The sequence below is a fragment of the Lepisma saccharinum genome, chromosome 20 (assembly GCF_977018435.1).
Source record: "Lepisma saccharinum chromosome 20, izLepSacc3.1, whole genome shotgun sequence".
In the NCBI taxonomy this organism is placed as follows: Eukaryota; Metazoa; Arthropoda; class Insecta; order Zygentoma; family Lepismatidae; genus Lepisma; species Lepisma saccharinum.
In genome coordinates, this window is record NC_139248.1 from 27460341 (window position 1) to 27476285 (window position 15945).

Below are 15945 nucleotides of genomic sequence, written 5' to 3' on the forward strand. Positions count from 1 at the left end.
TACTCCTAAGTATTTGAATTTGGAAACTGGTTCAAACGAGTTGTTATCAATAATTAGATTTTGATTATTACCTAACACTTGGTTTCGGCCTGTAAGCATATATTTAGTTTTCTCTTTGTTAACTTCCAAACCTATCTCTTTAGCAGTTTTGAAAAATATTTTAGCATTATTCTTAATTGTATTTATATCATCCCCTAATAAGTCTACATCATCTGCATATGCTAACAACTGAGTCGCACCATTTAATTTTAGTCCTTCTTTAGTTTCTTTTACCTTCCTAACAGCATATTCTAAGGCAAAATTAAAGAGCAATGGAGATAATGCATCTCCTTGTTTTAACCCATCATGAATTGTAAATTTGTCAGACACATTAATACCCACACGAATTTTACTTTCTGTTTCACTGGTGCATATCTTTATCATATTAACAAGCTTCTTAGGTATTCCAAACTCTACTAATATATTATATAATTTATCTCTTTTGACCGAATCATATGCTTGTTTGAAATCAATGAATAGCTAGCTGATGGACATTTTGATTATATTCCCACTTTTTTTCAAGTGTCTGTCTGATGTGAAAAAATTGATCTGTAGTTGATCTGTTACGTTTAAATCCACATTGATAATCATCTATAATTTCATTAGCATATAGGATTCGCTGTTGAAGTCTAAAAGGGATGAGGAGACAGGTGAGTGGAGAAGGTTACATAATTTAGAACTACATAATTTGTATTCATGTCCAGATATTGTTAGAATAATTAAATCAAGAAGACTTAGGTGGACAGGACATGTGGCACGAATGGGAGAGGAAAGAGGAGTTTAGAGGATTCTTGTTGGGAAACCTGATGGTAAGAGACCTGTAGGAAGGCCAAGACGAAGATGGAGGGACAACGTTGAGATGGACCTAAAGGAAATATGTAGGGATGGAAAAGAGTATATAGATCTTGCTCAAGATAGGGAAAGATGGAAGGCCTGTCTTGCTGCAGCCATGAACCTTCGGGTTTAAGAAGGCTAGAGAGTTAGTTAGTTAGTTATGGGATTAGTCTTGTTAAAATAATGTTAGATAATATTTTATATGTTGTTGAGAGTAGAGAAATTCCACGGTAATTATTGCAGTTTATTTTATCACCTTTTTTAAACACAGGAACAATTATGAATTCTTTCCACTGTTGAGGGATTTCTTCTTTATTTACCTTCACACACATAGTGAATATAAATTTTGAGTATTATACCTTAAAACATAATTGTATCTACTTCAGGCTTTGTGCTAAATACATAAACAAGATTTATTTTTAATGTCATTTGATGCAAATTATTTTTTATCACCCTGTCTCTGAACCGCCCATCCTAATTTTTTAATCAGGCATTAGTACACACCTATATATAAAATTCTGGGTAAATTGAATGGGGTGAGGGCAATGCATGAAATTCGCTGTTGAAGTCAGTCATTTGTTTTTCTAAATAAATACATAAACCCAGTGTACGAATTAACGGAGGGGATGCGGGGGATTTCCCCCAACAACAAAGTTTATACCCTGCAAAAAACAATTATTTTTTTCCTCCTCTAACTATGTAAGAAACACAATTGAAAAATCATCCGTGTACATTTATGGTCCAGTTATCACAGATTTCCCTACAGAAAAGTATTCAGCCTTGTGGATTTTAAAAATGACGTCATTCTGTAACTGAACAACTCGCCGAGCTAAGACACAGCCGGCTGTTTTCCGCTTCAGTTTTCAAGGCATAGTGCTTATATGTATTACAGTGTTCACAAAGAATTGTGGGTAGGTTGAATGGGCATTAAGCTTGAACTTGGAAATAGAAAATGATCCGCTAGAGGCGCTGGTGTTGACCCCGGTGCTTGGTGTTCGACTGCTTATAATGGAAGTAAATGGGGTTTTTGCTGCAACGTCTGATTCTTTTCCTTGTAACATTTCTTTTTATGAGAAAATTGTTATGATATTTGGTACAGTAGTCGCGAAAATATTAAAGGCTATTATGAACCGTCGATCATGACCTGTCCTTGAGTTTTTTATTGACAATACGGAAGAAAACACAGGTATGGATTGTAACATGTAACATGACAATTGCTGCGAGAATTAGTATTGTGTATGCATTATCCTGAAAGATTCATTAATATTGTCATTGTTACAAATATTATTTTTATGGAAATTCACACAGACAATACTCGTTTATTTTTCAAAGATTGTTTTACATCCACTCCCGTGTTGTCCAACTTACCTCCCAAAAATTCGCAAGCGTGAAATATGACACTTTTCGTTTCCCGCTTACTGGAAAAATGTAAACAACGCGTTGGTTGAGTTATATTTTCACCAATGTTCTACTTACCAATCGACACGAATGTAAAGCAATTTGTTGATAGAGATGACAAGGTACATCCTAATCGGCTATTTGAACTCCATGGAATATGAAATTAAATTCTTTCGAATATCTGCATTTCGGGAAAATGACTTCATAATATGTAAGCCACGAAACATTTTTTCTCCTTCATGACACTATTTCAATTTTATTAGTATACAAAAATAAACTTGTGTACACAATCCAACGTTTGACGCCCAGCCTCACATGCGATATGTTGATGCTCGTGTTGCGTTGCACATAAAACGTATTTATGTTACTTTTCTGTGTAAATTAATGCCATTTCGTGACTGCAAATCACTCCACAAATATAACTGTTTCCATCAATTCACTTACCGCCTTTCTAGAGAAACAAATCTACACAATACATTCCAAAAACTAACTGAGCCGCATTACTTTCACAACAAAATTAGCACCTGGATCGATCGCACTGCCATCTACTTGTCATCGTCTCGGGGAACCAGTTTCTTGGGTCGTTTTCCACACTACGTTATTCAAGGCACTGTACTTTGGGATTAAAGAAGGACACCATTCTGCAACTGGACAACCTCACCGTGGCTAGACAGCAGCAGGCTGTTCTCCACTTAAGTTTCCATGGCATAGTGCTCATATTTTGCACCTATTGAAGTATTCACAAGAAACTTGTGAACACGTTAACCTTAAAACGTTAGGTTTGAACTTAGGAATAGAAATTTGGTCAAATTTTCTGTGTTTGCTACTTCGATAGCTCTTTTTGTGTATGGGTTTTCTTAGAATGTGAATATAGTGTTTCTAAATTACTTGCAAATATTATCATAAGATTTAATGACCTAGTTTTGGAACCAATGTTCTAAGGTACTTAGTTAGAATCGCACGGCAATTGTTTACTTTACTTAATAGTAACATATATTCAAATTTGCATACCAAGAAAAAAAGTTGTCTTCCAAAATGAAATGAGAAATACGCCATTGAATGGGCATCCCACCCAAAGCAAAAAGCTTGATTCGCGCAGTGCATAAATCTATACATAAAAATACATGATTATTGAAACACTCATTTGAAACCTTATTTAAATGAAAGCTTACACCACAGAGGTGCTTACACTATTCTGAACAAAGGAAAACAAACTTGAAGGTTCTGGGACAATCTGAGGGAAGATACGTGCATGACATTCGAAGTGGAGCTGTATGTGGCATATACGGAGATTTTAAATAGCGCGTAACTTCTGAACCCCTTGATCAATCTCCAAAAAGGTGACATTTTTGTAATCAGCATCAAAAGTTCTCGGATATTGGATATTTTGAAATCCGGATATTCTTCACGTGGAATTTGGTTGGTTGAATGAATTGAATTATTTCATTGATTGGCTGATTGAATTAGATTACGACGATTTTCTGCCAATTTTGGCTCATAGCAACGATAAGGATGAATGATGATACGAAAAAGCCTCGTTAGTCTGCAAGATGTAGTCCAAGGTGTAAACCTGGAAGCGAGGTTGACGTGTGGGTGTCTTGAGAAAAGATCATCCCCTGCACCCCAAGTGGACTTTATTTTTATTGTTTGAATTATCGAGACTGGACCTACAGCTTAAACTTTAAAGTGGGATCCGAACCTCCACCGGGTTTGGAACCTGGGACTCCTTGATTACAGTTACGTTACCACTAAGCCATCGTGGAGGTCCTCTTTTATTGTTGTAATATTCAAATATATCGCAATGTGTATTTTTTTTATTAATTGTGTCTCTTTTTTTCTCCATTTCAGTCTGCAAGTACGTCTGCCACAAGGCCTGCGAGTCCAAAGTAAGTTGGCAACACTGCGTGCAAGTTAACATTTATCCTGTAGTTTCCAAAAGTGTCCTCTTGATCTGTTTTGGTAATTTTCTCTCTCTTCGCTGGAGGGGGGGGGGAGAGAACCTCGTCATTTACTCCGCTAGCGAAGTGTGACCTTTCCCCAATTCTATCTCCCCCATTTGATATTCACGAGAAGATGCAAGGGTGTGGGGATGAGAAGGGGGGGGGGGGGCGCTTCAGCTAACAGAGCGAGGGCCGAAAGCTCTGCAGGCCTTATTGGAGATTCATGAGGAGCGGAGTAAACACGTTTCCAGAGGATGTTTGCAACGTGCCCCTGCGTTTAAAATGCATGATAAATTTTCGGGTTTGGGAAAGAGATTCTCTTTGCAAATTCACTTCTTAAGCGACAAGGAGATAACGTCCTAAGTGAGTTCTTTTACTGCATTAGACATACCAAGCATCTATCTCCAATACAGGCATTTTATTCCACAAACTCTGGCTTCAGAGAAATGCAACGACGCAAAATACGAGGCCTGAAGCATAAGTCTCGCAGTTAAACGGTGGTACCACAATGTGATCGTATGTCCCGAAGAACATGACACCCGTAGTACGTGGATACGTCACTAGATGGCAGTGTGACGAACGGCTATTGAACAGAGAGCAGTGTTAATTTATTGTTAAGCCAAGGGCCGTGCCACGGCGTGAACAGTGTTCAAAATAGCCGCTCTTCAGGAGAGAAATGCCAGAGAAAGCCACAGGGAGCTGGTGAAAACTGTGGGGAATAGTGTCCTACCGTAGTATGCACCTCTTTTGTTCCTGTAATGCTTTGTCACGTGTAAACACATGTGGCACGATGCTAACTTAAAGGATTTTTTGCTCGCTTCCCTATGCTACACCTGGAAAACATGGTCTGCATTGTTCATACATTTCACACTACTATACACTGCCCCCCCCCCATTTGCATATTTCATATTTTCGTGCTCATCCCGCATTCTCGCGAAAGCAAATAGTTACCAAGACTTATGCCCCAACCCTCGTATAATTACATAATATGCAGCAGTACAAACATAATATTACTACTAATCAGTATTTCGAAGTAACTAGTAACTGAGAAATTTTAGAAGTAACAGTTACTTCTATAGTAGCTGTAGTTATACTATTTGGCCGCTCTGTTTCCAAATGTAAAAGGAGTTTCGTAGAATCGCCTAAGACAAGAAAGCTAGACTTAGTTGCATGCTAAATTCATAACATCCACACTGCAATTTGTCATTTCTAACTTAAGAATCTTGCAGCTGATACGTATGGCGCCGAGACATAGCAATTATCGGTCTTTTGGTTTAAAAATTGATACCGATATAAATGTTTGTAGAATCGTTCGAAATTTCAGTGCATGAGGATGCACACTTTCAAAATGTACTGTTTCACAAAATATGATGTAGATGTACCAGTAGAACAAAGTGGCTCCGAGATATTTATTTTAACCTGATTTTTTTCGTATTACGCGTGACAGGGGTATGGGAAACTGCACAAGTTCATTTGTGAATTATACAGCATTCATTCTCTTGTGGAGATAAATCTTAATTATGAGAGATACAGCAGGAAAGAAAATGGTCAATTTGTTATTTGAATATAATTTTATAATTAGATGTGATGTACTCGCAAACTGACGACATCTGTGATCAATTTTTCTGATCAAGATTCTTTCTATATCACTGTTTCAAATCATGTATATAATTGAAGAGAGTATTGGTGGCTGGCTAAATACCAGTTTTCTATAAAAAAATTGTTCCAACATCTAGATTTGAGGCACCTTGAGAATCTTCTGGTTGGACACTTTGAAGCTTGCTCTTATAAAAATTCAAATTCAGAGTAAATTTGTGTGTGTGTGTGTATGTGTGTGTGTGTGTGTGTGTGTGTGTGTGTGTGTGTGTGTGTGTGTGTGTGTGAAAAGTGACCAACAGAAATAGATTTTAAAAAGTTTGAATCCAGTTTATGCACGGATGGGCTAAGCGGGACTCGACCTACAGTTTAAAGTGCGATGCGAACCAGTATTTGCCTCCACCGGGCATGAATCCGGGACCTTTTGGTTTATGGACGATGTACCACTACGCCATCTCGGAGCCCCTGCGTTGTTACTGATGTACCTGACCCACTAGTCACCCCATCTGGTATAATTAGTAGATTTTGTTTGACAGTAAATGGTGCAACGGGATACCAAAAATGGTGCCAAATTCCACATTGACACCAAAAGGAGTGTTCAGTTACACCAAGTCTGAGTATGCCTAGCTAGGACTACGTTTGGTGCAGCTTTGCACCATGCCTCTTACAGTGCACCTGCGGAATGCCTTTTCTCTGTTTTTACTTGACGCCAATAGCCAGGTATTTTTATGGACACCCCTGCAATTGCAAAATATTTCTTCCATTCTAAGATTAAGTCCTTGTGGCGCAATTAGCATACTCTTAATGCAAGTCCCCCCCCCCCCACACACACACACATGTCTTTTCTTCATGAGTATGCACCCGGCTCTCTGGGGTCGCCCATTAAATTCCAGTAACGATTAATTTGCACCGCAGCGCCTCTCGCGGTTGCAAGCGGAAATTACAAGGACGAGCAAGATTTGAATTTTAATTCTGCGAGAATACATGTTGTGCTTGCGCTTCCCTTCTGTTTCCGGAGTTGAAAAGCCGACAAAGGAGGCCTGCATGCGGTTTCCATTTGTTTCTCGTTCTTTTCCCCAAAGGGTATGCTGCAAAACTTGTTTCGCTTCCCTTCTGCCATTTTTTTTTAAAGCTTTAAATTGGATGTAGAAGAAGAAGAAGAAACACGAACGTAACAATTGTCTTTCATTGCCTACGATCAGGCGCGTATCTTTAGTGGATCCACACGCTAAAGAACCTGCGCAGAACCGCGTGTCATGTGCATCTTACTCCCGCGTGGAGGGGAGGGGCAGAGTGGAGCAGGAGGCTTCCTTATGGCCCGAGTTGAACCGTCGGAGGTGAAGGTGAGCGATGCTTTTGGTCGAAGGTTCTTTGGTTTGTGATCGCTCTATAGAACGATATTTCGAAAAGGGTCCGAACTAAGTGCCTCGCATATAATAAAAATAATAGGGCCTCCCCGATGGAGCAGTGGTAGCGTTGTTGCCTTGTAATCAAGGTGTCCCGGGTTCGATACCCGGTGGAGGCACAAGTGGTTCGGATGGCCCTTACTTTTCAATATATTTTTGAATGATATTGAATATGTCATAAAACATGCAAAATATCTTGCATACGCCGACGACATTAAATTATATTTACAAATCGATGATAATATTTCTCATGAGAAACTTCAGGATGATATTAACTCAGTTTATGATTGGGTTAATGCAAACCAATTGACCATAAATTCATTAAAATCATTCTCTAGGAAAGAAAACTTCAAAATTTTTAATTATTTTATCAGTAATAATATCATCAAACATGTGAAATCCATGAAAGATCTGGGCATTATTTTGGACAGACGCTTAAAATTTGAAGACTATATTAATCACATCATAAATAAAGCAAGAAAGCAATGTACCTATATTATAAAAAAATGGAGTTGTTCAAACAACTTACAATTTCTAATTTTAATGTTTACAACTTTTGTCAGACCTATAGTGGAATACAACATTCCGATTTGGTATTACGCATGTAGTGCTAAGATGAAACAATCAATAGAAAAAATACAAAACAGATTTATCACATTCATATATTACAAATTCAAGCTATTCAAATACTATTATGAGTATGATAACCTACTGAATCACCTAGAAATCGGCAGACTTGATGTCAGAGCTGAAAAACGAATTTTATCTTATATGGAAGGAATCTTGGAGGGAAAATATATCGTACCAAAACTCCTTCGAATGATATGCCTTAGGGTGAAATATTATAATTTGAGAGGAAATAGCGAATTATTATGTCTGGATAAGAACTACAAAAATAACAATTATGTTCTGTATCTCATAAACAGCTATAATTCGAATACTGTGAAATAGATACTGATAACGTTGTTAAAACCATTTCAATGACATATATAAGGATAACTATTTCAGAACTCTTTTATAGTTCTATAGATGAAATATAACAATTGTACTTTTGTTTATGCGTTTTTAAAATTCTAGTAGTTTTAGGTTATGTTTTGCTAAATATTTTCAAATGCTCTGTAGTCCAATACTTTGGTTTTGGATACCTTGAAATATGTAACCTTGTAACCTTGTAACCATGAAACATGCAATACTGCTGTATTAAGGCTGGAAAGCTGTTCTCGGCAGTTTAAAAACACTTTTAAATAAAAATAAATAAATAAAAAAAAACAAAAAAAAACTGTAGGTCCAGTCCCGATTAGCCTTACTGTGCATAAAGTGGACTTAAAACAACAAATCAACATCAACAATCAACAATAATAATAATTAGTATTATTATTATTTTGTTATTAAAAGGGGACAAGTTAATTAATTGATTTGGTGTATTTTACTTCGCTTTTCTGCCACCTTTGGCTAATTTGCGAAGACGGGCATGAGTGATGAATGGACACTAACAAACATCCATGCCCAGGCAGGGATTCGAACCCGGGACCCCTGGCGTCGTAGCGCGATATGCTAAACAACTCCGCCATGGGGTCTGGGAAAAAAAGTGCGCCTTGGGTTTGAAGAAATACGGTATGTACTTTTTGCATGCAACCGTGAAAATCTCATGCATTCACGTGACGTCATTCCTCGTCGTACTGTACCAATGACCATGCACTATCGGTTATTGACTCACCCGTTATGCACGCACCTTGGAGCTCGAGGCAACATATTTACTTGACTCACTTTGTAGAGAATGGGAGAGAATATCGCCTTCATTTTGAGTAGATCTTGGCTTGTTTGAACAGCCGGCAGAAGAATTACCTTGGAAGGGAGATGAGTCGGGAAAAACCTTGGGGGAAAGGTAAACTCGCATTGTTGATCCAAGCGACACGAACGCCTTTATTGGCCTGTCCTAAGAGGGGACACTTAAAGGGAAGCTTCGTCTGCCACGTCTAGACGCATCTTCACTAAGGGGATCAAATTTCACTTGTCTAGCTTATTCCTAGGTTGTATCTTTGACCTGTTTCACCAACGACATTTCCAGATATACAGGGCGTCCGAGAAGTTACGGAACCAATATTTCGAACGCACCTAACTTCTGTACAAACATAGAGACATGAGACTTACATTGGGTATTGACTTTGTCCATGTGGATATTTTTAAATCAAAAGTTACTAAGGTGTAAAACGTTTTTGCACAAACTATCGATGTGTATCGACTTGATAAAAGAACGATAAATTTGTACACATTCTATGCATTTTAAGGGGTTAATTATGGCACATTCATAAAAAAGTTTTTTTTCGAGATTATGAGATTTACTGGCAACATTGGTCGTGTCAGAGGACAGGTGAGCCAGTTATGTTATTCAATCAATGCCAAGATGAAAGAAAAGATTTGAAATTTATCGTACAAAAACTAATCTATCTTTTTGTACGATAAAATTCCGAATTTGTGGATGATTGATTTATTTTACTTCGCTTTTCTGCCACTTTTGTGTAATCTTTTGAAGATGAGGATGAATAGTGATGACCAGTGTTGACACATGAAGGGAAATTCGAACCAAGTTTTAATCGAAATGGGATGAAAAGTACCAAAATTCCATAGAAATGTTAAGACACCAAACTCAATATTAGTACAGATTATGTACTAATACTATTAATTATTATTATTATGCGATTTTTCGTGAAGGGAAAATTGAGTGGAAAAAGGGAAATTTTGTCCTTTTTAAAGGGAGATTTTGCCCTCACATTGTGGCAACACTGGTAATGGCTTGGATGAGATGGATGAAGAGACGTCATAACACGAGCCGCACAGAGGATTATACTGGATGAGAGTCCAAACACCAGAGTCTCGCTAGCCTGCAAAATTCAGCCCAGGACGTGATACGTGGAGGAGAAATTGACATTTGGCTGTCTTTCGAAAAGGTCACTCCTTATACCCCAATTTTAAATGTGTACTCGGGATAGTTTACGTTGTTTTTCCGCCTGTCTATACTCTGTGTGGGGAATCTGTGGAGAAGGGGCGCACATAATGGTAAGGAAGGGGAGAAAGCGAGTGTGTGGAGCAAAGCAGTACGTGATGCTGCAGCCGCATTTCCCTTCGTACGCTTTTATTGGTCGAGCCCTCTCTCATGTGACTAATTGCGCAGAGGCTTGTTTTCGTTCGCGTAATACAGAGATTCCCGAGGTACGCTTCCACACCTGCTTCATGATCATCGAACCAGTTACGGGACGACGTGTGGTCAGCACGACGAACCCCCAGGCGTTGTTGTAGGTTTCCGTGAACGGCTTACGCTACTCATTCGTAGCTCCCCAATTTCCTCATGATGGTGGGAGGCCACCGGTCTCATACACTGACCGAAATCTCAGGAGAAAAGTTGTTACGCTTCTCCCAGGAGACTCAAACCAGCACGCGTCCCGTGGTCACGGTGCGAGACCATGTCTCTTCATACCGACTCCATAATTTTTAAACCTGTCAAGTCCTAAACACAGGCTGTGTTTCGTCATCATCTTCATCACCCTATCAGGCCCTAAACATGTTCTTCCTGGAAACTGTGGATAAATCACTCACTTGGAGGAATCGTGAATGAGATCATAGCGTTGTGACTCTTCGGTCTGAGCGGTTCCCATAGGACTACACAGATCCATACATTACATCCGGGCGAGAAAACGTCAAGATGATGACTTAAAGATCACAAAAATCGGTACATTTCTTCATCATCGCTGGCGGCGGGTCTGAAATATGATTGGGCCCCCCAACGTTGATGCAGAAGTATAAGCCAAATTGCATTGATAGGAGCAGAAAAGGAAAACTAAACGCAGCAAGGGCTTGAAGAATCGTTCTCGTGAGAAAGTTAACGCACGGAGTCATTTGTCGATTGAATGCAGACCCCACCCATTGTTGACGGATTGATGCGGCGCCGGTTGTGGCATGGGGCGCTCCGGTTTGCACACGTTCAGCCACGCCCTTTGCCAAAACTCACGACAAGGTCAGGGAAACGTTTGCAAGGCTGAGATTTATCTCAATTTATGGTTTAAAGGAAATGTTCCCAAGTGAAATACGACGATGCCAGGGAGATATATACTGCAATTGTTTACTGTGAAGCAGTTCGTGGTAGGCTCCAAAAGTTCCATCTCGTGATTTGGAAAGCCGGACCCTGTGGCCGAGTGGTTAGCACATCGCGCTGCGACGCCAAGGGTCCCGGGTTCGGACATGGATGTTTGTGATTGTCTGTCCTGAAAAGTCCTGAAATTGAAATATGAATGAAATGATATGAGTGAATGAAGTGTGGGGGGAAAAAAGTGGTTAGCACATCGCGCTGCGACGCCAAGGGTCCCGGGTTCAAATCCCGCTCGGGCTTGGTTGTTTGTGAATGTCCATTCATCAATTTCGTCATTTCATCACTCATCCTCATCTTCGCAAATTAGCCAAGAGGCACAAAACGCGATGTAAAATAAACTAAATCAATCAATCAATCGTGATTGGGAAAATATGTCTCGTGTCTGAACAGGTCGATTAGGGAGGGCGAGGGAAGTCAACTGCCTCCCCCCTACCTTTTTGCCACTTTTGCCCCTGCACTATACTAAACGTTGTCTAGAAAGGGAAATAAACTACCCTTTCCCCACCAGTTTTGGCAGCTTGCCCCCCTCCCCCACCCCGGTTTGTTCTCGAGAGATAAATCTGGAGTCTCTGAATCTTCGTTGAGTTTTTATTTTGATTTGATATGACTTTTTTCTTATTTATCGTCGCTTTTGTGCCACTTTTGACTAATCGCGACGATGAGGATGAGTGATGATGATATGATGAAATTCATCCAGGGATACTCACAAAAAATACCCAGACTGGGATTCGAACCTGGGATTTCGCCACGAGGCCGGCTTGAGTTTTTTGTTTTATATAAACTTGTAAGCTAAACCACTATGTGGCTCCACCGGGTATCGAACCCAGGACCCCTTGGCCACAAAGCGATGACGTTAACACTGGCATCGGGCAAGGCCTCTCCATCGTGGTTACTTTGCGTCGCTTTTCCACCTTCTTGGATAATCACAACAATGAAAATCTGCGCTGAGTTGAAGGAATGTGTGAACCAACAGAGACAGTGATCTATGTCTGGCCAGGTTTCAAACCTGGATACTGGGGCTTCGTATAAGGCTAACTTGCAAGTCTCGAAATACATAGCGTGAGGAACACACACGCTACGCACGCGTACACACGTGTATGCATGTGTGTGTGTGTGTGTCCACTTTGTTCCCAGATAGACCATTCCGGACTGGATTGATTTGATTTGTTATTTAGCGCCGCTTTCATGCAACTTTGGCTAATCGTGACGACGACGAAATTGATTGAGTTGGTGTTTCAAGTCCACTTTATGCACAGTAAGGCTAATCGGGACTCGACCTACAGTTTAAAGTGGGATCCGAAAAACAAATTCTGGCCTGGGTGTTTCTCTCTGAATGTCTCTTCACCTAATTATCATTCATTCTCGTTGTCGCGATAGCCTATAGAGGCAAAGAATCGATAAAATAAGAGATTGAGTTAGGATATTTAACATCCACAAAGAACACCCAAGATTCGAACTCGAAGCCTTTGGCGTAGAAGCGCTCTGTGCTAACCACTCCACCACGGAGGTCGGCTGAAGTAAGAGAGTAATGCAAAATTGTGATATGGATTTCCAGTACGATTCCTGGATCGAAATATTCTTTTAGTATTTTTTTTCATCGTAAAAAGTAGAAATGTTTTGTCCATAAAAAAACTGAGCCAAAAAGCAATCTTTACAACGAAACCGCACTTCCAATTTATCTGTTCATCCGTAAGGAAGAACGTAGGAGCAGAAACTGCCGTAAACTTCAAACTTTATAGCCACTCTTGTGGGTTCCCACCTAACACCGATTGAATCCAAAGTTGTTCCCGAGTTCCTGTGGCAATTTCACGCTTCCCCTTCTTCCCAGGATAGGAAGAGAGGAAGAAGATAAAGTGTCCGCAGTTCGGTTGGCCGGGAAATCGATTCCAGGTGGCCTCTTTCTCCCATTAAGTCACCTGGGTCATCTCGCGCTGCCTTGACCGTACTTCAGCGTTCGGTCGTCCGATGTCGCCCGTGTCGACGCTAGCTGCCTTTTTTTAAGCTAGTGCGTGAACACGTTTTGAGAGGGTTCGCGTAATTTCTTTTAACCCTTGCTCTCTGATTGTTTCTGTGTGGGTTACTTGTTTGGTACGCTTAAAACAAGAAGATAGTAATTTGTGTGGCTAATAGCCGAAGGTGAGTAAGACATGCTGTTTCACTGTTACAATTTCAAGTCTTCTGTTTACAATATTAAGGCCGCTTTAAGGTACTAGGGAGCTTAATTCGCTTTCATAACAAAGCGTGCCATCTAGCGCCAATATAAATATCTCTGGTATTTCTAGTGCTATAGAATTAACATTGATTGTTGTTTGGTTGGATTTATTTTACTTAGCTTTTCTGCCACTTTTGGCTACGTGAAGACGAGGATAAAATATGATTCAGCTGGCTGTTCCGTACGTGTTGTCCAAGTTTCGAGCACATACAGGGTTTTCCACACAAATGTGACCAAAACTTCATAAGATGTTATTTGAACTAATTCAAGCTGTAGTATCCTACCAAGTGCAATTCAAACGTTTCCAGGATAGTCTGAAAAGTGCACACGCTCCTCAAATCTAAAATGTAATGTTTTAGGTCTGAATATTTAACATTGGACAAATCTTTCGTATTTGATATCGCGTCTTGATGATAATTTCGAGATTGAGATATAATCGATTAAACAGACTAGGATTCGAATCCATATCCTCTTACCTCACACCCCGTTACCGCAAGTACATGCTCTCTCCAAAGAGTAATGTTCACATCGTTACGTATAGAATAGAATATTTTGAGGGCTCGTAGGATCGAAACTAAGTATGCACGATGTTACGTACCCAGTAGGACCAAGTAATGTGAATAGTTTGCCAAAGACGAATAGAGATGGCAGCACCAGGCGTGCAAGGTTAAGAATTGGCATAATATATGTGAATAACTTTATAAATAAGAACAAAGCAAATCGAAAAGATGAAAAACAATAGAATATATTATAAGAAGACAAAAAATAAATATGAAAGAAGTAAATTAATATATATATCTTATAAATCAAATCAATGATCACATGTAAGTTAATATGAAAATTAAGGAAGTCAAAGCAGTGATACAAGTCTGTGTCTTTGAACAGATATTGCATCTGTATGATTGATTTACCGTTCCTATAGAGGAAATTTTGTTTACATCAGTGGCGAGCGCGTTCTGGTCGACGCCCCACAGCACTTTTTGGTTGCGCAGTTTAACTGTAGCACCTACTTGGATGCGCATGTCAATCGGCGGCACCAAGTATACACTCTGTTGTACCTAGTTAGTGGTGGCGCGTTCCGATCGAAGCCCCAAGGGAGGATATTAGTATTATTCCCAAAGCTTGGAGGAAAAAGTTGGAAAAGGATAAAGGCATTCGTTAAATAGTCAAAACCTAAATTGAAATCCAGAGGGAAGTTTACAAAGAAGATAAGAAGGAAGTCCCGATCCAGAACGTCCATTGAGAAGGAAGTCCATATCCTCCATATTAAGAAGGAAGTCTAGATCCAGACCGCCCATTGAGAAGGAAGTTCCGATCCAGGCCGTCCATCAAGAAGGAAGTCCCGACCCAGAACGTCCATTAAGAGGGAAGTCCAGACCGCCCATTGAGAAGGAAGTCCTGATCCAGATCTGCCCACTACTAAGGAAGTACATATAGAAGAATATCCAAATAAAGAAAATAAATAATAAAAAGAATATTGAGATGAAAATTGACTGTAACGAGAAAATTATAGAAGAATGTTGCTTATCATGTAAAATTCTTACTCCATGTATCCTGTGTTTAAATAATATATTCGTTTAAACGTCTCCATTGGAAGGCATCCTGTCTGGTTTCGTTGTCTACAAAGAACCCTACCCTGTAGATAAGCTAGCTGAGTTTTAAGTTTAAGGTTTATGTACCTTTGCACCAAATGAAGGTAGCATAAATAAATGGCGACCAACTTTAGGGGCTAGAGAATTAGGAACCAGACAGCGAAGAGAGAAAGAATAATTGAAAATGGAGGAAAAGGATAAAGATGGAAATGATAACGGAGAAACTACAGTGAAGGAAAAACAAGAGAAAATAGAAGAAATGACCGTGATGGAAACGTGCCAGAAGTTGTATAGAGGGATGATGAAGATGCTTGACGAAAGGAATAGAAAGTTAGAAGAGCACCACAGAAGGATGTTGGGATTGTTGGACAAAAGGAAGCAAATAATAGAAGGAACAATGCTGTCGATCGAGAGTACGAGTTTAGATATGAATAGAAGAAGCGAAGATGAGGTTTCAGAGATTAGAGAAGAAAATGAACAAAGAAATGAATGTCCGGAAAGGAAAATTGGGGAAAGCGATTCTCAGATAGAAGTAGCTGTTTCAAGAACAGAAGAAAATGAAAGCAAGACAGAAGTAGATGTTTCCAGAATAGAAGAAAACGAAGACAAGATAGAAGAAGCGAAGGTCCTTATAGATGATAGAAGTTGGAAGATGAAGGAGGAAAGTTCCAATGACGAGCATGATAGTAAGATAGAAGAAGAAGATATAAAGTTAAGAGAAGAAATAACTCAGGAACTTAAAAAGGTCAAAGAAGAGGAAGATAAGAAAATAGAAGAAGAAGAA

General features: G+C 39.6%; 1 protein-coding gene across 8 annotated transcripts in view; it reads left to right on the forward strand.

Annotated features, from left to right (window-relative positions):
* Positions 1-15945, forward strand: part of by (focal adhesion protein tensin) — an 826913-nt gene that overhangs the window by 387595 nt on the left and 423373 nt on the right. For all 8 annotated transcript variants that reach the window (XM_083142275.1, XM_083142279.1, XM_083142284.1 and 5 more), the window contains exon 3: positions 4120-4157. In XM_083142275.1, coding sequence (XP_082998401.1) covers positions 4120-4157 — 38 coding nt within the window. The remainder of the gene's footprint in view (positions 1-4119; positions 4158-15945) is intronic.